At 39.6% G+C, this 24,328-nt stretch overlaps 1 protein-coding gene across 2 annotated transcripts in view; it reads right to left on the bottom strand.

The window, feature by feature from the left end:
• Positions 1-19,377: 19,377 nt before the first annotated feature.
• Positions 19,378-24,328, bottom strand: part of NDC1 (NDC1 transmembrane nucleoporin) — a 59,998-nt gene continuing 55,047 nt past the window's right edge. For both annotated transcript variants that reach the window (XM_061411877.1, XM_061411875.1), the window contains exon 18: positions 19,378-21,873. In XM_061411877.1, the coding sequence (XP_061267861.1) occupies positions 21,810-21,873 (64 nt within the window). In that variant the 3' untranslated portion in view covers positions 19,378-21,809. The remainder of the gene's footprint in view (positions 21,874-24,328) is intronic.

Genomic DNA, 24,328 nt, shown 5'->3' with positions numbered 1-24,328 from the left:
CAGAAGGCAGAGTAGTGGTTGACAGAGGCTAAGGGGAGGGACCAATGAGTAGTATCTGCTTAATGGGTACAGGTTTCCTTTCAAGGTAACGAAACTGTTGGCACCAGGTAGAGGTGGTGGTCGCACAGCACTGTGACTGTACTAAATGTCACTGGATCGTTCTAAATGGCTAGTTTTATGTTATATGAATTTCACTGCAATAAAAATGTTTAGTTTAGTTAAATTTAAAAGATTGTCTGCCTGTGTCCAAAGCCTGGACTTTTCACCGCATTTCAAGACTCTCATTAGGAGCGGTCCATAGAAGGGCTCCTATAATGGTTGTGGCTCTGGTGTTACCAAGCCGAGGGACACAAGCAAGTCGTCATCCCTGGTTCCTCAATACTACACCTGTCAAACAAAGGTAACAGTACCTGAGCCACCAAGGCTACTGTGAAAACCAAATGAGGTGGAAAAAGATAAAACCAATTGGAAAATGAGAGGTAATGATGATGATTAATGAAATTCTCAACCTCTCCTACCATTTCTAGAATCCGTCCTTTTTCTTGTTTTTAATTGTGATGGTGAAGTGAAGTAAAAGTCTCTCAGTCGTGTCCAACTCTTAGCAACCCCATGGACTATACAGGCCATGAAATTCTCCAGGCCAGAATACAAGAACACTGGAGTGGGTAGCCGTTCCCTTCTCCAGGGGATCTTCCCAACCTAGGGATCAAACCCAGGTCTCCCGCATTGCAGGCAGATTCTTTACCAGCTGAGCCACAGTGGAAGCCCCACTTTAACTGTGCTGGGTCTTGACTGCCAGGTACAGGCACTTCACTGTGGCACATGGACTTCCCGTTGTTGTGCATGGGCTTTTCTAGTTTTGGCAACAGCTTTGTTTTGTAGCTTGTCTTGTTGTGGTTCATGGGCTTAGTTTCCCCAAGGCATGTGGAATCTTAGTTCCCCGACCAGGGATCAAATCCATGTCCCCTGCATTGCAAGACAGATTCTTAATCAATGGACCACCATGGAAGTCCCTAGAATCCCTAGAATCATCTTATAACTCGAAGATGCTATTTTAAAAACCAAATCAAACAAACAAAAACCTGGAGAATCCCGATATTTCCATACTGGGATTCCATATTCCATATTGTCACAAAGGGCCAAAGGTAATGTTTTATATAGAAACTTACATATGATTAGAGAATAAGAAACAACTTAAACTAGGAATAGAAATAAACTTCCTTAACTAGACAAGCACATCAGCAAAAACAAAGCCTATAGCTAACATTACACTTCGGGCTTCCCAGGTTGTGCTAGTGGCACCCACCTGCCAGTGCAGGAGACATGGGTTTGATCCCTGGGTCGGGAAGATCTCCTAGAGGAGGGCATGGGAATCCACTCCAGTATTCTTGCCTGAAGAATCCCATGGACAGAGGAGCCTAGAGGGCTACAGTCCACAGAGTCACAAAGAGTTGAACACAACTGAAGTGACTTAGCACATAGCACAACATCACGCTTAGTGGTAGAGATTGAATGCTTTCCCCCTAAGATCAAAAACACAGTAAAGATATCCATCTTCACTATTCCTATTCAACATCATACTGGAAGTCCTAACAAGTGTAGTAAGGCAAGGAAAAAAAAAAAAAATATATATATATAAAGGCATACAGGTTGGAAAGGAAAGATTAAAACTGTTGGCTGGCAACCTGATTATCTACATAAATTCCATGGGATCTACCAAAACAAATTCCTCCTAGAACTAATAAATGAGCTCACTGAGGTTGCAGGATATAAAATTAATATATAAAAATCCATTGTATTTGTAAACACTGGTATTTATTAAACAATTAGAAATGAAAATTTTAAAATACTGTTTATAATAGCACTGAAATTATATACTTAGATATTAATCTAACAAATATTCATGCAGAATCTGCTAAAAACTATGAAACTGATTAAAGAAGTCAAAGAAATAAGTAAATAAAGAGGTATATTATGTTCATGGTTTGGAAGATTCAATATTGTGAAGATGTCAACTCTCCCCAATTTAACCTGTAGATTCAACATAACTTGAATCGAGATCCTAGCAGGATTTTTAAATAGAAATCAACAAACTGATTCTAAAACTTATTTGGAAAGGAACTAGAATAGCCAAAAAATTGAAAAAGAAGAACAAAGTCTGAGGACTCACTATTTGATTCTAAAATTCACTATGTGAAGTCACTCAGTCGTGTCCGACTCTTTGCGACCCCATGGACTGTAGCCTACCAGGCTAATGCTACATCAAGACAGTATGATATTGGCAAAAAAAATTATATACATAGGTCAATGGAACAGAATACTCATATTCTGTGGAACCCACATATGGCCATATGCTTTTGCAAAGGTACAAAAGCAATTCACTGAAGATATAGTAGTCTTTTAACAAACAGTGCTAGAACTGCTGCACATACATATGTAAAAAAATAGACCTCAACCTATGTTTCACACACTATGCAAAATTTAACCACAAATGGACAAAAATGCAAAGCTATCACTTCTAGAAAAAAAACTAAAGTAATTAGATAATGATGTCAAAAGCACAGTCCATAAAATAAAAATTTATTAGATAGGATTTCATCAAATATTTAAAATTTTTACTCTGTAAAAGATACTGGCTGTTAAAAGAATGAAAAGACTAGTCACAGACCAGGAGAAAATTTTTGCAAATTATTTATCCAACAAATGACTTGTACTCAGAATAAAGACCTCTTACAACTTAATAAAAAGAAAGCAACCAGATTTTCTAAATGAGCAAAAGATTTGAACAAATATTTCACCAAAGAAAACATGACGATGTAAAGTAAATCATGAAAAAATGCTCAGAACTAGGGAACTCAAAGTATAAGCACACTGAGATACCAATACACATCTTTAGAATGATTAAAATTAAAAAATAAAACAATAAACCATTTCAAATGCTGGCAAGGGCTGGATGCGAAATCAATGAAGGACTTTAGGTTGGAGACTGACATGACCAGGTCTGTTCTGAAAATATTCTAGTTGTTTTGTGGAAATGGGTTGAGAAAGGAGCAAGTGTGAAACACAAGTCAGGAGATAATCCCAAGGAGAGATGCTGACAAGCCAGGGGTTGGTGGAGATGGGGCGAGGTGGCTGGAATGCAGCATCACTGAGGAAGGAAATTTGACAAGCCTGGTAATGGGAATGAAGAGAAAGGAGAGACTGTTTGGAAGAAGAGCAGTTTTAGAGTTTGGAACTTCCCCTGGGTGGCCCTGGAGAATTCAGTGGCTACCCACTCCAGTATTCTTCCCTGGAGAATTCCATAGACAGAAAAGTCTGGCTGGCTACAGTCCATGGGGTCGCAAAGAGTGAGACGTGACTGAGCAACAAACTTTCACTTTTCTTTCACGGGGTGGCCCAAGGCATTCGTCATCCTTAAGGGTGGCTTCTGGAAGCAAAGATGCCACAATTAACAGGCCGTTAAGTTATACTCTTTCCTCTTTCATCATGATGTGACTGCCTTTCCATAAAAAGTTGGTTTTCAGCACATCACTGTATTTATAAGAAACAGAATCATCCAATATAAAATGTGCATCAAAGGATGCTAATGAGGACAGTCAGAACTGACAGCTTGAAAAGTCATGAGGGACAGTACGGGCTGTCCATTAAGGAGAGGGGGCCTGTTATTTATGGAAGTGTAGGGTACCAGAGTACTTTACGGAAGCTTCTTTTATGATAATTACTGTAGATCACACTATGTATATAAATTAAATGCAGATAACAACCTATGAAGAAAGTGGTGTAGTTCCTATTAAAGATGAGGAAAATGAGACCCAAAGAGGTTAAGTGACTTGCCCAAGGTTTCAACTAGCAAGTGGCAGATTTGGGGTTCAGCCCTAGGACTGCTTGATCCTAAATATAGTGGTCTTTTCATCCTGCCACTGTACCTCATTTCCAATTGAACTGGAACGTTCTCTTTGCCTGACCTTTATTTTCCTTTCATTCAGAATGCCTTTGTGGCTGACCACTCCCACCCGAATCCATTCAGATCCCCAAGGCTCACCACAAACGGCCCCTTACCCACATAACCTGCTTCCCCGCCCAGAGGGCCACCAGCACACAAAGCCACTGTCAGAGCACTGCCACTAGCACCACCGGGAAGCCCGCCTTATTACACGAAGGGAAAGTGAAGTGAAAGTCGCTCAGTCGTGTCCATCTTTTTGCGACCCCGTGGACGATTCTCCAGGCCAGAATACTTGAGTGGGTATTCTTTCCCCTTCTCCAGGGGATCTTCCCAACCCAGGGATCAAACCCAGGTCTCCCGGATTGCAGGCTGATTCTTTACCAGCTAAGCCACAAGGGAAGCCCAAAAATACTGGAGTGGGTAGCCTATCCCTTCTCTAGAGGATCTTCCCAACCCAGGAATCGAACCAGGGTCTCCTGCACTGCAGGTGGATTCTTTACCAACTGAGTTATGAGGGAAGCCTTTATTATATACCTATTTCCAGTTATAAACTATAGCACCCTCGAAGGCACAGACTTTATATATGTATGAGAGATGATCAGTGGTGTGTGGATTTGAACACACGTACTAAATTATCCGAACAGGTCCAAAAGTTGGCAAATGAGGCTACAACAAAAATATATATATGGAGTAAGGAACAAGATAGTCGATTATTCACATTTTTATAATAAATATTTTTATTTAATTTATTAAAGTAAATATCAAGTTCATCTGTGCACACGAGTATTATGCAATTCATATGCTTTTTGAGCTACTATTAAAATCATCTATAGGAAGAAAGCATTCTGAAAAATAGAAGAATAGAACTGTATCTGTGAATAAGTTTTAAAAGAATCAATGACAAAAATCACTTTAAGACATTTGATAGACATCTTCTTACCATAATATTTTCTTCTAAGTCTTATTTCTTTGTGAAAACTATACTTACCTTACTATGTGACAAAGTCAAAGACTCATGCAAAGTTACAATTAGAAGGGAAGTTAAAAATCATTCAGTCCAATTCTTTTATTTTAGTGATGAAATCTTAGTTCAAAGTCACACGGCTAGATGATGCCAGATTAGAACTTGCTTCTTCCAAAATCAAACTTCAAACTCTGGAGAAGAGACTGCTGGCACTCTATATTAATATTCATTCAGAGCCCCAGTAACAAAACCCCAGTTTTATCGAGAAGTTACACACAACCTCTAAAGGACATTTCCCAGACTCCGTTGCAGCCAGATACACCCAGATACAGACTATGCTTCAGCCAATGAGATGCAAGGGTCAATGTGTAGACTTTCAGGAAGCCTCTTTGAAAGGGAGGGGATACAACAGTCTCACTTCTCTTCTTCCTTCTTGTTGCCTGGAATACAGATACAATGGCTGTAGTTTTAGCAGCCATTTGAAACCATGAGGATGAGGATCACACCTTGGGGCTAACCAAGAAAAGAGCTAGAATGAGCCTGAATCCCCAATAACCTCAGGAAGTCTTCCCAAGACAGCCTATTTCTGGATCTTCTTTTATGTGAAAAAAATAAATGAGTACATTTCTGTGTTACGTAGACCACAATTATTTTGGGTTTTTTAGTTATATGCAGCCAAACTTAACTAGCCCATCTTACTTAGCCCACTGTCAACCCATTCCTCTCTCATCTCAGCAAACAGAAATTTCAGTCTACCCAACTGCTCAGGCCAAAAGCCTTGGAGTCAGTATTACTGACTTGTTTTCTTTCATACCCCACAACCATCCCACCAGCAGTTCTCATCAACTCTTTCTTCATAATAGACCTAGACCTGTCTGGTTTTCGTGGCTTTCACTGCTATCACTCTGGGCCCATCACTACAGGTGACCCTTGAACAACACAGGACTCAGGGGCCCACACCCTCTGTGCACAGAGAGCTCTGCATCACACTTCACAGTCTACTTTCTGTGTCTATGGTTCCACATCCACAGATTCGACCAACCCCTAATCCTGTGGTATTATAGTACAGATTTACTGAAAACAATCTGCATGTAAGAAGATCCACTCACTCTCTTAGTTTTCCTCCGGCCTCTCTGGTAACTCCTGCCCCCTCTTATATCTTTATCTTCTATTCAGCCTTAAATGCTGGCTGAGATCTTTCTCCCTCTCCAGCTGTCCATATTCTCAAAGGCAAGGTCATCCATCCATCTCCTCAGAGCTGTCATCATTATCTAGAGGATCATCATCAAGAATTCCAAAGTTAGAATATGAAAAAGAAGATATATACTGATGCATAACTGAGTCACTTCGCTGTACAGAAGAAATCAACACAACATTGTGAATCTACTCAACTTCAGTAAATTTTTTAAAATAGCAAAAACAATTTTAAAAAAGGACCCACGCAAGTTTGAACCCATTGTTCAAGGCTTAACTGCATCTCTTTCGTCTGGTTTACAGCAGTAGCCTCCTAACTAGTCTCCCTGTTTCCATTCTTACCTGCCACCCCCTCCCCTCAGTCTGTTTTCCTCAGAATAGTCAGATTTAATTTTTTTCAAACATAAGTGGCCCATGTTACTCCTTTGCTCAGGACTTTTCAGTGGCTACCCTTGACGAAGACAGAGCATGAGCGAAGTCCTTGTTGTCTACCAGCCCTGACATGATCTGGTCCCCTCCTCTGTCTCTGACCTCAGCTCCCACTCTTGCCCGCACCCACTGAACCCTGCCCCCAGGTCCTCTTTGCTATTCCTTTAACGTATCAGCCATGCTCTGGTCTCCAGGATCATAGCTTGCAGGAACTCTTCCCCCAGATATCCACACATCACCTCTCTTACCTCATTCAAGCCCCTGGCCAAGCATCACCTTATCAGGAGGGCATCCCCTCTCCACCCTGCCTAAAGTAGAATCCCACCCGCTGTCTACTGCCTGCTGTCCCCTGCATACTCGCCACCACGGGACGTTTGTTTACAGTCATTGTCCACATCCCCCACTGGAGCCTCAGTGTTTCTACTCTGAGCAACCTGCCATCCACGTGGAAATTTGTTAAATATTTCCCCGCAACAAAACTTAGCAGCTCCATCTTATTGGTTAATTAAGAAGATCTATAAGGGTAATATGGCTTTCTGTTCTAATAGTAATAACAATTATTATTATTATAGTTAACAGCAACTACAAAACGTTAAAAATTTTGCAATAAGAATGATGGGCAGAAGTGCATGGGGCCAGTTTGTAAGACTGACTCCAGAACTAACTGTCCTTGTAGCAGAAGACCCAAAGCCTCTTCTTACTGTTCTCATGTGACCTCTTCAGTGAGAACAGGGCAGCGGGGAGGGGGGTCAAAATGACCACTCACGATCTAGTGATGAACACAGCTGTCCTCGTAACTCGCCAGCTTTATGGAAAATCCGGACGACTTACTAATGTTTTTTAAAACATGAGTAAATAAAAGTCCATTAAAACAGATTTATCTTTTCATTCACAAACAGCTTATTTCTCGTCAAAGTTACGAAGTTTTCCGTTAGACTTATAAATTGAAATTAGAAATCTTTTGGGTAAACTACTCACCAAATAAGCCTTAAGCTTGGGACATTTTTGGAGACAATGTACTGCTAATATTTGTTTTTCCTGTGGAGAAGGAGCAAAGGCTGACAGAACATCACAGTTCCCATCTTCAAAGACCAAGAAGCCAAGTTTAGCTTCTTGAAGAACATTTGCAAGGAAAAACAGCAAACTATTTCTGAGGCTTTGCTTCAAAAATACACACTTCTTTCATACGTTCTTGATGACTGGTGCTTCAAGCTGCTAAAATATTCCTTCTGTGAAGAAAAAATACAGATCCCAAGAAAATTAAGAGTCTGGTTTTGAAGACAAGAGCTCCTTGCATCTGAATCCCATCTCCTTGATGGGATCCCATCTCCATTTCTCCTCATCTCAGCCTCCCCTTCTGGGGCAAGCATCACAGCTACCCCAGAAGACAGATGGTTGTTAAAAGATAAGAGAGTAGAGAGTGTGGAGCACCTCCTAGGTATTCAGTAAATGTTATCACTCTATAAGCAAAATAATCTACGGAAGTCCACACAAGCCATCAGCACTTTTAAACATAATACATTTTAAAAATTGATTTTTTTTTTAGAATGTTAGGAAAATACAGAAAATTTTGAATAGACAATCTCCCTCAAACAAAGAAGTGGTGTGGACGACAGATAATTTTCCTCTAACAACTTTGAAACAGTGACCTCTGCTGGCCAGTGGAAAACATGAGCTTACCAACCAAGTCTGGCGAGGGAGCAAGGGTTGAGTCAGCCAGGCTTGGTCCCTCTCCCCGGAACAAAAACCAGGTGTTGCGTTACAAGGGACAGAAATCGTCACAAGGGTTACCACGATGTAATTGGGATGTTAACAAAATTAAAGGCCGGCCTTTCCATTTGCTCATCTGCCCAGAAGTTTCTTTTTTTCAAACCCCGTGGTCTCCTATTTTTAAAATGTCATAATTGCATGCAAATGTTACAGCCGAAAAACAACGCAAGGGGCATTAAAAATCAATCTTCCATGTAAGCCTCAGATTTTCCAGCATGATGATCCAAAAGCAGAAGTGGTGACAAATGTGTAAAAAACAGAGTGAAAAAGTCAGAATGCATCATTAAGAATATCACAACAAAAGGAGGGAAAGAAACTTAGGGAACACATGCCTGATTCAGCTGGGGTGAACAGCCAACTACAAAGAAGGACTTTTTTTTTAAATCTACAAACCTTTTATAGATATGACCCAGAAATCCAATTAGGAAGCAGTCACGACCCTTTCCTTCAGGCAGAAATATGCTCGATGGAGGAGGCTGCCCAAAAGTCTGTTGCTGCTGCTGCTGCTGCTAAGTTGCTTCCATCGTGTCCGACTCTGTGCGACCCCACAGACGGCAGCCCACCAGGCTCTGCCATCCCTGGGATTCTCCAGGCAAGAACACTGGAGTGGGTTGCCATTTCCTGCTCCAGTGCATAAAAGTGAAAAGTGAAAGTGAAGTCGCTCAGTCCTGTCTGACTCCTAGAGACCCCATAGACTGCAGCCTACCAGGCTCCTCCGTCCATGGGATTTGCCAGGCAAGAGTACTGGAGTGGGGTGTCACTGCCTTCTCCCATTGGCTGGGATATTTAGACATCAAACACACTCCTACCTCTTAAGGTATGAAATAAAACAGAGGTTGCAAACCGGCTATGTGGTTTAATTTGGCACTTACTACATCTTTTTTAAATTAATTATTTACCAACACTTTAAAAATAGAGATTTCACAGCAAAATCTGAATTTCTGTCTTCTTAAAAACAAATGAGCTCTAGACATACCAGACAAACATTTGCCCATAGCAATAATCAACTGGGGCCAAACAGCAGTAGTTGCTCTCTTTTATTAATTTTTAATGCAGTATAGTTGTTTTACAGTGGTGTTAGTTTCTGCTGTACAGCAAGTGAATCAGTTATACATATATCTCTTTTTAGATTTCCTTTCTGTTTAGGAATCAGAGAGCACTGAACTCCCTGTGCTATACAGTAGGTTCTTATTAGTTACCTATTTTATATATAGTGTGGGTATATGTCAAACCCAATGTCCCAATTCACCCTACCCTCCACTTCCCCTCTTTGTAACCCTTAAGGTTTTTTTTTTTTTCTACATCTGTGACTATTTCTGCTTTGCAAATAAGTTCATCTGCACCACTCTTCTAGATTCCACATATAAACAAATGATGTTATACAATATTTGCCTTTCTCTCTCTGACTTCATTCTTTTTTATTTGTTTTTGGTCATGCCATGCAGCATGCAAGATCTTAGTTCCCTGACCAGGGATCAAAGCCGTGCCCTCTGCAGTGGAAGCGCAGAGCCTTAACCACTGGACCACCAGGGAAGTCCCTTACTTCACTCTGTATGACAACCTCTAGGTCCATCCATGTCATTGAGAATGGTATTATTTCACCCCCTTTTATGGCTGAGTATAATCCCACTCGTGGGCATACATCCGGAGAAAACCATAATTTGAAAGGATGCTCACTGAAGCATTATGTATAATACCCAAGGACATAGAAACAACCGAAATGTCCATTGACGGAGGGATGGATAAAGCAGATGTGGTACGTACATACAATGGAACATTACTCCGTAGTCGTTCCTGTAGATGGGGCATGTGCTGTTTGCTGCGTTCCCCATCCTGACAGCCTTACTCATCATTTTATCTGTCTGGCTTTTTGTAAGTTTGAGACCCCAGGTTTCTGACCTCCTTAAGGTACTGAGGATGACCTGAATTCAGTTAAAACAATTATCAACCATGTGCAAGGTACTTCAACAGACACTTGGTTTATAAAAAGACATGAATCTTGGAACTCAAAGAACTCATAGGTCATTTCCAGTAAGGCCAAGTAAACTCATTAATATGTCATGTGCATTGAAAAGGTATAGAAGTGGTAAAGAGAAGTGATTAAATTCATTTTCTAACTTTTTGAGATGCGACTCAGCCCACTGATGTTCAACCATTCTTCTTTCCTAATATGTGCATTTAAGGGTTTAAATTTCCTTCTAAGCATTGCATTAGCTATATCTTATAAGTTTCGGCATGTATTCTTATTATCATTTTTTAAGAATCATTTTTCTAGTTCCCACCTGTGTGATTTTGAAGTGTATTTCTTAATTTCCAAACATATGGAGTATTCTTTTTCATTTTGGAAATGAAGACCCAGGTTCAATCCTGGAATGGCTACCCATTCCAGCATTCCTGCCTAGAGAATTCTATGGACAGAGGAGCCGGGTAAGCTACAATCCATGGAGTCACAAAGAGTCAGACAAGACTGAGCAATTAACACTTTCACTTTCATGGACTATTCTATTGGGTTGACCCAAAAGTTCATTTAGGTTTTTCTGTAAGATAGTATGAAAAACCTGAACAAACTTTTTGACCAACCCAATAATTGTCATTTCAGTGGATATTTACCTTACTTGCCTTACAAATATAATCTAAATCATTTTAATCCTTTGAAATGTGCTGAAACTTGTTTCACAGGTCAACAAAGTAGCCATATTTGTAAATGTTCAGCGTGAGCTTGAAGAGCATGCCTGTTCCTTAACTGTCAGTTGCAGTACTTTATATGTGCCCATTAGGTCAAGTTTGCTGACGGCGTCAATCAAATATTCCACATCCTTACTGATTGCTAAAATCTGCTTAAGCGTGTGTGCTCAGTTGTGTCCGACTCCTTGCGATTCCATGGACTGTAGCCTGCCAGGTGCCTTTGTCTATGGGATTCTCCAGGCAACAACACTGGAGTAGGTTGCCATTTCCTACTCAAGGGGATCTTCCCCACTCAGGACCTGCGTCTCATGCGTCTTCGGCAATGGCAGGAGGACTCTACCACTAGCGCCACCTGGGAAGTTTATTCTCTGTTATTGAGAGAGCTATGTAAAGGATCTTGTTATAATTGTGGATTTATTTCTCCTTGGTAGTGGTTCTGTCCGTTTCTGTTTTGTGTATTTTTTATTAAAGTACACAGGAAGCACATAAATCTTCCATATCCACTTCAATAAAAAATTTTTTTCAATGAATTTTTTGTGTACACATCCATATAATCCAAATCAAGATAGAGAACATTTCCAGGACCTCATAACGTTTCCTTATGCTCCTCTAAGTCAATATGCTGCCCCTCTATCCATTACGATTCTGACTGATGAGGATAAGGTGAAGTTTTTACTTGATTTGAAAAGCACAAAAATGTAATCATACAGTATATATTCCCTTGTGTCTGGCCTCTGTTGCTTACTACTGTGTCTATGAGCCTCCTTCATGTTGTAATACAAAGCAGTAATCCATTCTTTTGCTTGCTATGTAAAACTGCATTGTAAAAGTGTAGCATAATTTATTCATTCTACTACTGATAGTTGAATTGTCCCCACTTTGTGGCTATTGTGAAAAAATCCTGTTTAAGTATCCTTGTAAACTTTCGGTGAGCACATGGACTTACTTTTCTTGGGCACATGCCAATTACGGGAATTGAGTCTAAGGCTGGCATGTTTAGCTTTAGTTTAGACAGTGTGCATTTGTTCACTCCTTCCAGCAACTGAGTTTTATTTGTTCCACATCCTCATCAAGTCTGTCACTGTCAGTCTTTTTAACCTGACAGGTGTATAGTGGTTTCAATTTGTATTTCCCTAATAGGAAATGGCAACCCACTCCAGTTTTCTTACCTGGAAAATCCCATGGTATTTTCAGAGGAGCCTGGCTGGCTATGCAGTCCATGGGGTTGCAGAGTTGAACATAACTGAGCACACACACAGGCACAATAATCAATGGGGCTGAACACCTACCTCCTCTCATAAGCCATTTCAGTACCCTCACTTCTAAAGTGCTGTTCATCTTTTTCCCATATTGTTTTAATATACTTTGAGGCTATGTTATTAGGTGCATTAACATTTAAAATTGTTATCTTTCCATGAATTGAATCTTTTATTTTGAAGTGACCCTCTTTATCGCTAGTAAGGCTTTTTGCCTTATACACTGTCAAAAAATTAATGCCAAGTATACCAGCTTTTTTTTAACGTCTGCATGTTTATCTTTCCTATTCTTTTATTTTCAGTATATCTTTCTTTAAATGTGGCTTTTGTTGACAGCTAACAATTTTGGCTTTGTTTGATGATGCTTGTTTTATGAGTAGTGCATTAGTCCATTTATATATAATGTAATTACTGATATCTTGGATTTAAATCTACAACTTATTATGTACATTTTCTTTGTCCTACCTACTTCAGATGTCTTTTTCCCTCCTACTTACTTTTGTTCATTTTTTGTTATTTCATTTTTTCCGTCTTAATTTGAAACTCTTAACTATTCTTTTGCAGGTTATCCTTAAGTTACACTGCACTCCTTTAATGTATCAAAGTCACCATATCAAAGTCCACTTTTACTCTATTCCCAATGTAAAGACCTTGTGCTTAGTCGCTTGGTCATGTCCAACTCTTTGTGACCCCATGGACTGTACCCAGCTAGGCTCCTCTTGTCTATGGGGATTCTCCAGGCAAGAATACTAGAGTGGGTTGCCATTCCCTCCTCCAGAGGATCTTTCCAACGAAGGGATAGAACCCAGGCCTCCTGCATTGCAGACGGATTCTTTACCATCTGAGCCACCAGGGAAGTAAAATAAGTAAAGTCGCTTAGGCGTGTCCGACTCTTTGAGACCCCATGGACTGTAGCCTACCAAGCTCCTCAGTCCATGGAATTTTCCAGGCAAGAGTACTGGAGTGGGTTGCCATTGCCTTCTCCAGGGGATCTTGCCAACCCAGGGATGGAACCCAGGTCTCCCGCTCTGCAGGCAGACAGTTTACTCATCTGAGCCACCAGAGAAGACCTTAAGATATTTTAAGTCCCAAAATCTGACTTATATACCATTATGCTGTGTACTTTAATTCTCTGTATATTTAAAACTCCATCAAGACAGTATTATTTAATATGTCAATATATTTATCTTTTTTGTTTCTTAATTTCTTCCTGCTTCTCTACCCTTTCTTCTGCCTGAAAAAAAAAAAAACCAAAATGAACAAAAAACACAAAAACTACCTTTATAAATTAAGTTCCTTCTAGTGTGTCCTACTGATGAAATTTCTCAGCTTTTGTATGTAAATGTTTTTAATTTCCCCATTATTTTTGTAGATTAATGCTGGATATGGAGTTCTAACTTTCAGCACTTTGAAATTTCCATCCCATTCTCTTCAGTTGTTTTTGTTGAAATGTTAGCTGTCTGGCTGTTGCTTGTTTGAATGTGGTCTTTTTTCACTTCTGGCTACTTTGAACACTTGATTTTTAGCACTTTTACTATGATGTACCTCAGTACCCAGGCTTCCCAAGAGGCTCACTGGTAAAGAATCTGCCTGCCAATGCAGGAGACTTGCGTTTGATCACTGGGTCGGGAAGATCCCATGGAATAGGAAATGTCAACACACTCCAATATCCTTGCCTGGAAAATTCCTTGGGCAGAGAACCCTGGTGAGCTACATCCCCTGGGGTCACAAAGAGTCAGACATGACTGAGTACACACACATCCCTCAGTGTGCACTCTGACTTTCCATGCTTTACTCTGAATAATTTCTTCTGACTGACCTTCTAAGTCAGTTTTTTCCAGCTATATCTATCTGCAGGTAAACCTATCCTTTGACTTAATTTAGTTATTCTATTTTTCTGTTCTAAACTATCTGCCTTTTCAAATTATCTGTGTGTGTATGTGTAGTTTCTACTCCATATACATGGTAGTTTCTAGTTCTCTAAAGAATTAAAGGTTTTTTTAAAATCTTAATGAACACAGTAATCATAATTCTTTTAAAATCTTTATCTGATAATTCTAAGATCTGGAGTCCTCAAGGGTCTATCCTCTTGTCTATCGCTTTTGTTATTCTCACTCATGTTGTCTCTTCCTGTGCCTGGTTATTTTTGTCTGTAGACATTATATTTGAAAACTCATTTGTAGAAATAATTGAGACCTAGGATGTTGTTTTTCTCCAGAGAGGATTTATGATGGCTTCTCCCAGGAACTAAAAGCAATGGCAAACAGAGATTACTGCAGTTCAACTTAATGAGTATTCTAACTCAACTACAGTTCATGCAATCTACTTCTTCCTCACCCTTCCTTCTAGGTTTGCAGCCCTTTGGGGTTCCAACCCAAAGCAAGGGGACTTACCAGCCCCTTTTTGCAGGTCCTTAACCCCAAATTCTATCCCCTATGTTGGGAAACTGACCCTACCTGCCACTTATGCTGATCAACAAAGCTAAGTTCTCAGAAGCCATGCTGGTGATCAAGGCTAATTTCTTTCAAACAGGAATTTGCTTGGCATTCAGAAAGAGCTGGTCAGTTTCTATCTGTTATAAGTAAACTCAGGAGTTACAGGGCAGACGGGAAGAGTAGTAGAAAGCCACTAGATCGAGAAAGAATAAAGCTTTGATGCACAAAGAAGAACCATTTAGAGATCCTGAGAGCTTTCCAGGTTCTTCATGGGGCCCAGAAGCAAATCTATACTTGTGCTCAACAAGACATTTCTGTGCCTTTAGGTCAACTCCCTGCCTTATGGGCTTCCCTTATAGCTCAGTTGGTAAAGAATCCACCTGCAATGCAGGAGACCCTGGTTCAATTCCTGGGTCAGGAAGATCCTATCAGGAATACTCCAGTATTCTTGAGCTTCTCTTGTGGCTCAACTGGTAAAGAATCCACCTGCAATGTGGGAGACCAAGGCTCGATCCCTGGGTTGGGAAGATCCCCTGGAGAAGGAAAAATCTACCCAATCCAGTATTCCGGCCTGGAGAATTCCATGGACTATACAGTCCATGGTTGCCGAGTCGGACACAACCGACTTTCACTTTCCCTGCCTTATGCTTCAGCTAAGTTGGGGATTGTGTCCTTGCAACAAAGAATCATAATATAGCAGGAGAGGGACTAGTGTGTAATATTTTTTCAAGACCACACATCACTTTATAGCTAAGAGATAAAAAGGATAAATCAATTGAGTTAATATCTCTGGACTTCCCTGGTGATCCAATGGTTAAGACTCCATGCTACCAATGCAGGGGGTGCAGGTTTGATCCCTAGTCAGGGAACTAGGGTCTCACAAGCCATGTGGTGCAGCCAAAAAGAAAGCCAACATTTTTTCAAAAGGCTATCAAGTAAAAGCCTGTGATTCAGAGGTCATCTCCCAATGTTTCTCTGCCACAGACATCCACAGGTCTTCCAGAACTATTTTACCATCAGGATCACTTGCAAGGCCCACTCAACAGTATCTGGTAAGAGATATGTTTGCACAGCAAGAACATGAGCAATTAAAGACAAGGTAGAGCCATACAGCTCTTGAAAAATAATGCAAGAAACAAGTGGGCAGCACCAGAACACCTGGAGAGATGCTGCATTCTGGGCAGGCTAGGAACAGAATAGACACTCAACAATGAGACAGCACACAGCAAGACACACCACTTCCGCAAAGCAGCAGAAAAAGCAGAAAAAATAAGGGTTACCTCCACTTACTGCTTCCACACAAACTAGTGATCTCTTTCTGTACTATCAGTGCCTATCACAAGGCCTGGTAATACAGCAGGCAGTTAGTAAATGCTGAATCAGTAGATGGGAGAATTAACAGCATCTTACAAAAACAGGTCTACAATGCTTTGTCTTAAACTCCTAAGGCCCGAAGCTTTGATTAAAGGACTTTAGAAAGGTAATAAAGATGCATATTACATAACACTCCCATAGGGTCTGGGACAGCACCTACATCATCACACCACAGTGAATGGAAACACGGTCATAGTACAAGGAGTAAATGAAGTCTACAAATAGCCTCATAGCAGTCAAGGTCAGATTTAGCTGCCAAATATGTTTTGTCACCAAACTTAACAATAAAAAAATCCTCTGGAATTCAGAATTGTAGATAAGGTCTGCTAAAGATGAAATTAAAAAGTAATCCCAAAAACGACTGCTAATTTTCACTTATCGTGAAACTATTATTCATGTAATAGGTAAGTTTACTGATTAGACACAGTTGAAGAAAATGATTTGTAAGATAGGTCAGAAGGAACTACACAGAATAAAGCATGGAAAGTCAAAATAATTAAAAGTAAGAAGACAGGGTTATACACTGAGAAGGTGTATCTGGAATCCTGGAAGGAAAGAGTGCTCATAATCTGTAAGGGGAAGCAGATTTGTAATCAGTTAAGTTACAATTCAATGTGATAAGGTCCAAAAAAGAATGACAAAGCATTGAAAAAACACACTGAACCCTACCTGGGTGTATGAGGGAAGGCTAAGCTCATTGTGAAAAATGCCAAGTTTGCCAAGACAGAAATTCAAGTGAAGGCTAGGTGCAAGAGAGCAACTCTGGGCAAATCCCTGCTGAAAACTCAAAATAAGCATAGCAACACCAGAATATTTCTCAGCATTCCTGCATTACCTATGGGACCTAACCATATTCTTCATGCTTTCCAACAAATCAATCAGATGTAAGAACTCCACCTTATAGCAATCATTGTTCATATGCTTCTGAAAGAATACCAAATATGAGAAAACTCACTAGGGCAGTGGTTTTCAAAATGTGGTCTCCTGACGAGCATAGTGTCTGGACACTTTAAAAATTCTTGGGCTCTACCTCAGACTTTAAACACGCTTTGCTCCTTGGAAGAAAAGCTACGGCAAACCTAGACAGCATATTAAAAAGCAGGGACATCACTTTGCCAACAAAGGTCCATATAGTCAAAGCTATGGTTTTCCAGTAGTCATGTACAGATGTGAGAGTTCCATAAAGAAGGCTGAGTGCCAAAGATTTGATGCTCTGTAATCAACTGGTGCTGGAGAAGACTCCTGAGAGTCCTTTGGACAGCAAGGAGATCAAACCAATTAATCCTAAAGGAAATCAACCCTGAATATTCATTGGAAGGACTGATGCTGAAGCTCCAATACTTTGGCCACCTGATTCAAAGAGCAGACTCCCTGGAAAAGACCCTGATGCTGCACAAGACTGAAGGCCAAAGGAGAAGAGGGTGGCAAAGGATGAGATGGTTAGATAACATAACCGAGTCAATGGACATGAATTTGGGCAAACTCTGGCAGACAGTTAAGGACAAGGAAGCCTGGTGTCCTGTAGTCCATGGGGTTGCAGAGTTAGACACAGCTTATTGACTGAACACTTTAGACTTACTAAAATCTGAAGCTCTAGAAAGGGGGCCCAGTTTTCTGTGTCTTAACAAGTTTTCCATGTGGTTCTGATGCATGCTAAATCTGACAACTCCTGAGCTAAGATAAACCCTTTTCACAGTGTGATTCTGAGATCACTGCTTGGAATTGGCTACAAACTACACCTCTTGGAAACTAGTCCAGACCTCCTGAAGCAGAATCCGTACTAAGTGGAGCCCAGACTCTGTACCTCTAATGAGCACTCCCTGTGAGTCAATGCTTGTGAACCCAAGTTTCCAATTCCACTGCATTTGATTATAAACTCCTAGAGGTCAGGACTGCCTTGTTCACAGGTCAATTTGTTTCCAGTAGCTGGCCCGAAAGAGGCATTAGGTGAGTATTTTTGGATGATTAGCTAGCTCCATATTAAAGCACCAATCACTACAGCAACTGCCAAAGCTGCTTAGGGCCGTGACCGAGAACTCTTAAGGTGGTAACGTGCTGTGTGCCCCACCTCCCCCTCAAAACAATGATTCTACTCATTTTAGAATGGTGGTCAGCAGCTTTTTAAGAATAGCTAGATTATTAACTGATGAACTAAAGTCATCTTTGCAGCCACTATGGAGAACAGTGTGGAGATTCCTTAAAAAACTGGAAATAGAACTGCCTTATGATCCAGCAATCCCACTGCTGGGCATACACACTGAGGAAACCAGAAGGGAAAGAGACACATGTACCCCAATGTTCATCGCAGCACTGTTTATAATAGCGAGGACATGGAAGCAACCTAGATGTCCATCAGCAGATGAATGGATAAGAAAGCTATGGTACATATACACAATGGAGTATTACTCAGCCATTAAAAAGAAAACATTTGAATCAGTTCTAATGAGGTGGATGAAACTGGAGCCTATTATACAGAGTGAAGTAAGCCAGAAGAAAAACACCAATACAGTATAATAACGCATATATATGGAATTTAGAAAGATGGTAACAATAACCCTGTGTATGAGACAGCAAAAGAGACACTGATGTATAGAACAGTCTTATGGACTCTATGGGAGAGGAAGAGGGTGGGAAGATTCGGGAGAATGGCATTGAAACATGTAAAATATCATGTATGAAACGAGATGCCAGTCCAGGTTCCATGCACGATACTGGATGCTTGGGGCTAGTGCACTGGGACGACCCAGAGGGATGGTATGGGGAGGGAGGAGGGAGGAGGGTTCAGGATGGGGAACACATGTATACCTGTGGCGGATTCATTTTGATATTTGGCAAAACTAATACAATTATGTACAGTTTAAAAATAAAATAAAATTTAAAAAAAAAAAAAAAAGAAGAAAGATAACTATGGATTGGATAGCAAACAGGGCAAGTTGAGGGCCTTAGTTATAGTACCTCAACTACCCTGAGGAGAAGTTCGGGCTAATTTAAGTAAAGTTGACAGACATAACTTTTAGCCTGGGGGAATATGATCCATTTAGAAACACTATTCTGGCAAGAAAAGAAACCTCTATTAAGAAATGGCTTTCAGCACCTGCATCCTCGAAGAAAGAGGCTTTTAGAATTTAGGCTCCTCAGAGTTACCATTACAGATCACCCACCAGATGAGTCCAGTCAGAGGCAAAAGCTGATTTCTCAAGACATGTTTCAGGTTTTATAAGTATCGGGTCTCAGATTGATTAAAATGGCTAATGCAACACATACACATATACACCAGAAATTAAATAACTGATCTTACAGATACGCATATTTCAATTAACAGTCCCATTTCTAAAAACTGTCAATTTATTTTTCTACCCAATTCAGTATCAGTGATATTCAAAAGGATATAAACAGATTATCATATTTACAGGATAACAGAAAACAAATACCAAGGAACAAACCCAGCAAAGTAACAAACTGTTGCTTATCCATGTCCACTCAACTATACACATTTTGTGGTTTTTTTTTTTTAATTCTAGGACACTTTCCCAGTTCTCTAGGAAAGAAGTTACGTGGATTTATACCTTCCATAAGGGTCAAGAAAACATTACAAGAGCTGATACAATCACGTTTTGTACTGACAGTCAGAAAACCCTTTTAAGGAACACCCTCTAATTTTCAGGCCAACGTCAACAGTATCAGTGGGTTCACAGGCAGGATGTGACTTCATCAAAGGAAATGCTTCTCTCCTCCTGGTGGCCTTCCTAAGATCCTCCTTCCTGCAGACAGGTGAAGGAGCTAGCTCTCTTCCCTCTTTCCCAACAGGTGATCAAGGCGTACCCTACTCCAACAGACGGAGTGTAGATTATCGACACAATGAGGAAAAGGAACTGATTTCTTTATCTACTAAATACAATCCAGATTTGGGGAGGCAGTTCCAAATTTCCACCAGGCAGACACTATGTGAACTGTATTGAGTACAAGACATGTTATCTTCAGAAAAAATAGGGATGAACACCTCAGAAATTTTCACATTGCTCATCAAATATAGTTTGCCCAAAGCATATGGGAGATGACAAAAAAAAACCAAAAACCTTAAAACAAAGCCAGACATTTTATCTGAATAAGTCAGAGTTTAAATTCTTTATGTAAGCATAAGGTTAAGCGTCCTTTTCTCCCAAAATGCCTCAAACAGGGGCAGCAGGGAGAATGGAATATAAAAAGCTCAATGACTAAAATATGGAACTCAACGGTTTCTGGTCATCTGTAAGTAGCTTCTACATTCAAAATTCAACTTTTACATTCAAAAAACTCACTTCAACTCCACTTCAGATGCCAAAAAAACAAAAAAAAAGGCAATAGCCTACGTACGCCAAACACTTGACAACTGGGAAGCTGTCTCATAAAGGCCAGAAGGATTCATTTATAATTTGGCATGTGCTGGCTCAAGGGGCAACAAATAAATCAAGATATAATACATCAAGTAATCAGACAAATGGTAGACATATACACCACAATAAAGATTCATATACAGTCCTCCGCTGACTTTAAAGAAAAAATTAGGGGACACTAGAGGGAAAAGATAAGGGGAAAAGGATTATAAGGAAGTATTTCAGTCCAAAGCTAGTCCAGTGAATGTCTACCAGTAGGATTTCCAATCTTTCATCTCCAAAGTTGATCTAATAAATTATAAAATTACCTACTCACTTTCAGGACATACAACATACTCCTAAGTACACTAATCCCTCTGACATTTTGGTTTCACTTGCTACCTGATGACTAAGTTGTTTCTGGGTGTAAAGATGTTCCTAATATATTTTAACCAGCCAGTTAACAAAGCAAAGGTTGCTCCCCTGTGAGGACAATAAGCTTTACAAAATAATTTGATCTAATGAAGATGAGGAGAGTGGGGGAAAAAAAAAGGAAAGTTTCCTGGTTTTCTTGCAAAACTTTTTCTCTCACTTGAAAAACCTGGCAATCACTTAATGTTTTGTTCCAGAAAAAGAAAGCAAAAACTAGCTGAGAAAATACCCATACACATTGTTTACTAGCATGATACAAAATAAATTCATAGATGTCGGTCAATTATCTTTTGAAAACCAAATGTGAATGTTTCATCTTGTAACTTAAGAGCTGAATTTTTCCACATTCCTTTACATAGAGTTAGCATCTGTAAATTGAGACTTCTTTTTGACAATCATGCAAATTTAATTTGTCTCCAAAAACAAAAACACAACCTAACAGATTAACAAAATATGTCCTCTAGACAGCATTTTCTGTGACTTTTTCTCCACTGTTACTCTTTTTATCCTTTAGTAAACAGAAACTACTCCAAAAAAGTTTACGCATTTTGAGTTTACAGAGAGCTAAACTCTCAGACCGATCAGGAAGGAAGGCTAGATCAAGTTGGCCTGTTTTACCTTCTGAACTGCCTCTACTCCTCTCAAAAGTAAATTCTAAACATTTTCTAGTTCTTCTTATTAAGCTGCATAAGCTACAAACATTTCTACTGCCATAGAGGCTTCTGTAAAATTGAATAAAGATTTTATTATGCCACACACACAAAAAGCAATCAGTACAGAAAAGGCAGTTTTCGGTTTTTCTGTTGAGAATTTCTTTCCATGATTTCTCCCATTAAAGTATAGTTTTCAAAGCAACCACCACGACAAAGGAAGCATCTAATTAGTCCATTTTCTTCTGATCCAAGAATGCTGAACATTTACTGTCCCATCTGTAGTTGTATCAGCAGTGTAATGAACACAGTTTATATTACTTAACTATTCTTTGAACTCCAAGAACTGCTGAAGTCTCTTCTGATGTTCTGCAGATGCTGGCACAGCACTAAATGAGACATAAATTCAAAGCATAAGCTTTATTTTACATTAAGCATATTAAGTGAACCACAGAGCAGAGAGTCAATATTTTTCAAAACAATTAAAAATGAATAGAAATCTTCACTTATTTAGTACTTCTGAAAAAAGCTGGATGAAAACCCTCCTTAATCTACTGAGAGGAGGGCGTGCATGGAGCAACAGCTTCTACCTTTAAAAGCCCAGAGAAAATTAAGGCTGACAACTGAAGGCATCAACTGTAACCTGCTCTGCTGTGGAACCTGCTGTGCAGAGTTTCAGGCTGTGCAGTAGATTTTTCTGGATTTTATTATTTTATTTAAACCAGATTCCAACATTATCTTTGAGTTGTGGAGTATATAAATTGCTTTCAATATAAAATCCTTTAAACAAAGATGTTTGGATAAAACACAATAGACTCCACTAATCGTTTTCAAAGGTAACAGCTTGGTGGTTTAGATTTACTTTCCCTTTGAACATAAGTTATGTCTTGGATGGAGAAACTGAGTTCTCTTCCCACCCTCACCCCTACAAAAACACATTACCTTGACAAAAGTGGGGCAAATATACACTGAAACTAGTATGAAGCTTTATTTTAAACTTTTAGGCAGAAATTAAATACAATGAAAGATTCCAGTTTTCTAGTTGTTGATAAAACTGTATCCTGACTGAATAATAATGGAGAAGAGAATGGCAACCCACTCCAGTATTCTGGCCAGAGAATTCCATGGGCTGTATAGTTCATGGGGTCACAAAGAGTCAGACACAACTGAGCAACTTTCACACACTGAGTAATAAAATTCCAGTAACTGAAGATCGCCACTTTTATAAGTGTCAAAAGGCTTATTATAATAATTTTGCTACAAATTATCCTAAAACACCTTACACATTTTATATATCTGCTTTCTTAAACCATGTAGCTGCCACTAACTGAACCATCTCAAGTATACTTTACTATTCAGAATAGACTTTCTCTCCGTGCCAGGGAGGCTGTCATCTCTAACTAAATGGCTCTGAATTTTTTCAAACACCAAGTCTTCTCTCATGATTTTCTTTTGATTTTTATTCTCATGATTCCCCTCTGCCAGCAGGCACTGTACTTCTCTCACTGTTGTTAATACTCAACTCTAACAGTAGTCTTCCTCTCAAATTTTAATGTTATTGGTTAGAAAGTCAGTAAATCAAACTTGTCTAAATTAAGAGTAAACAGATATTAAATGAAGGTCTCCAATGTGTAACTGGTCTGTGTTAGTTTTCACACCTTAAGTGTTTACTTCATTTATAGCTGGTTCTCAGAGGTGAAGCTCTGGGGAATGAATAAACCAGGTATTAATAGGGGCTTCCCTGTTGGCTCAGTTGGTAAAGAATTCGCCTGCAATGCAGGAGACCCTGGTTTGATTCCTGGGTCAAGAAGATCCACTGGAGAAGGGATAGGCTACCCATGCCAGTATTCTTGGGCTTCCCTTGGGGCTCAGCCGGTAAAGAATTCGCCTGCAATGTGGGAGACCTGGGTTCGATCCCTGGGTTGGGAAGATCCCCTGGAGAAGGGAAAGGCTACCCACTGCGATATTCTGGCCTGGAGAATTCCATGGACTGTATAGTCCATGGGGTTGCAAAGAGTCGAACATGAATGAGTGACTTTCACTTTCATACAATAATAATAGTTGTTGTCACAATAATATATAATGTATGTGGGCTTTACATATGTATGATCCTATTTTATCTCTATTAACAGCAAATGAAATAAAATGGGACGAATAATATACCTTTTTCATGGCAGGAAAAACAGTATCAGAATGGTTTTCAGAGGTCTGCATATAGAATTCTAGGGTCCAAAAGATTTAGTCTAATTTCTGGTTCTACAACTTACTACCTGCATAAGTTACTACCTGGAAGTTACTTAAATTAATAGATAACTTGTCCACAACTACAACAGACAGTAGTGTACTCAGATATATATCCAAATGTTTTAATTCCAAATCTAATGCTTCTACTATTACCATTCTGTCCAATATTTGCACAAAATAGTCTTTACTGGCCTCATCAATTTTAGTATATATATAATATATGGCTCTACTCAGAGAAAAGAAACTAAGGCAGAGTTTCATTCTTACAGTTTTTTTAATAATCATCTACTTTGCTTATGGAAGAAATCTATTTCCCCTTTTCTTCCTGTTTTGGTTGTATCACGAATATATATCAATCATCATCTGTATTTCATTGTCTGAATTCACTGAGAATTTTCTAAGAGTACCTTACATCTTGTACCTTACATTTATACCTTAAACCTTACAGTTTACATCTTGGAGGGAGTCTAGTGTTGTATAGGGTAAGAAGGTGGAATCTTAAGAACAAGACAGACCTAATTTCAGCTTTATGTTCTAACACTGACTTGACGGTGCTATCAGGCATGTTCTTAAGCTCTTTGAGTCTCAGTTTCTATATTA

The sequence above is a fragment of the Bos javanicus genome, chromosome 3, assembly GCF_032452875.1.
Source record: "Bos javanicus breed banteng chromosome 3, ARS-OSU_banteng_1.0, whole genome shotgun sequence".
NCBI classification, from domain to species: Eukaryota; Metazoa; Chordata; class Mammalia; order Artiodactyla; family Bovidae; genus Bos; species Bos javanicus.
Note: the sequence above shows the minus strand (reverse complement) of the source record. Positions and strands in the feature narration are given on the sequence as shown.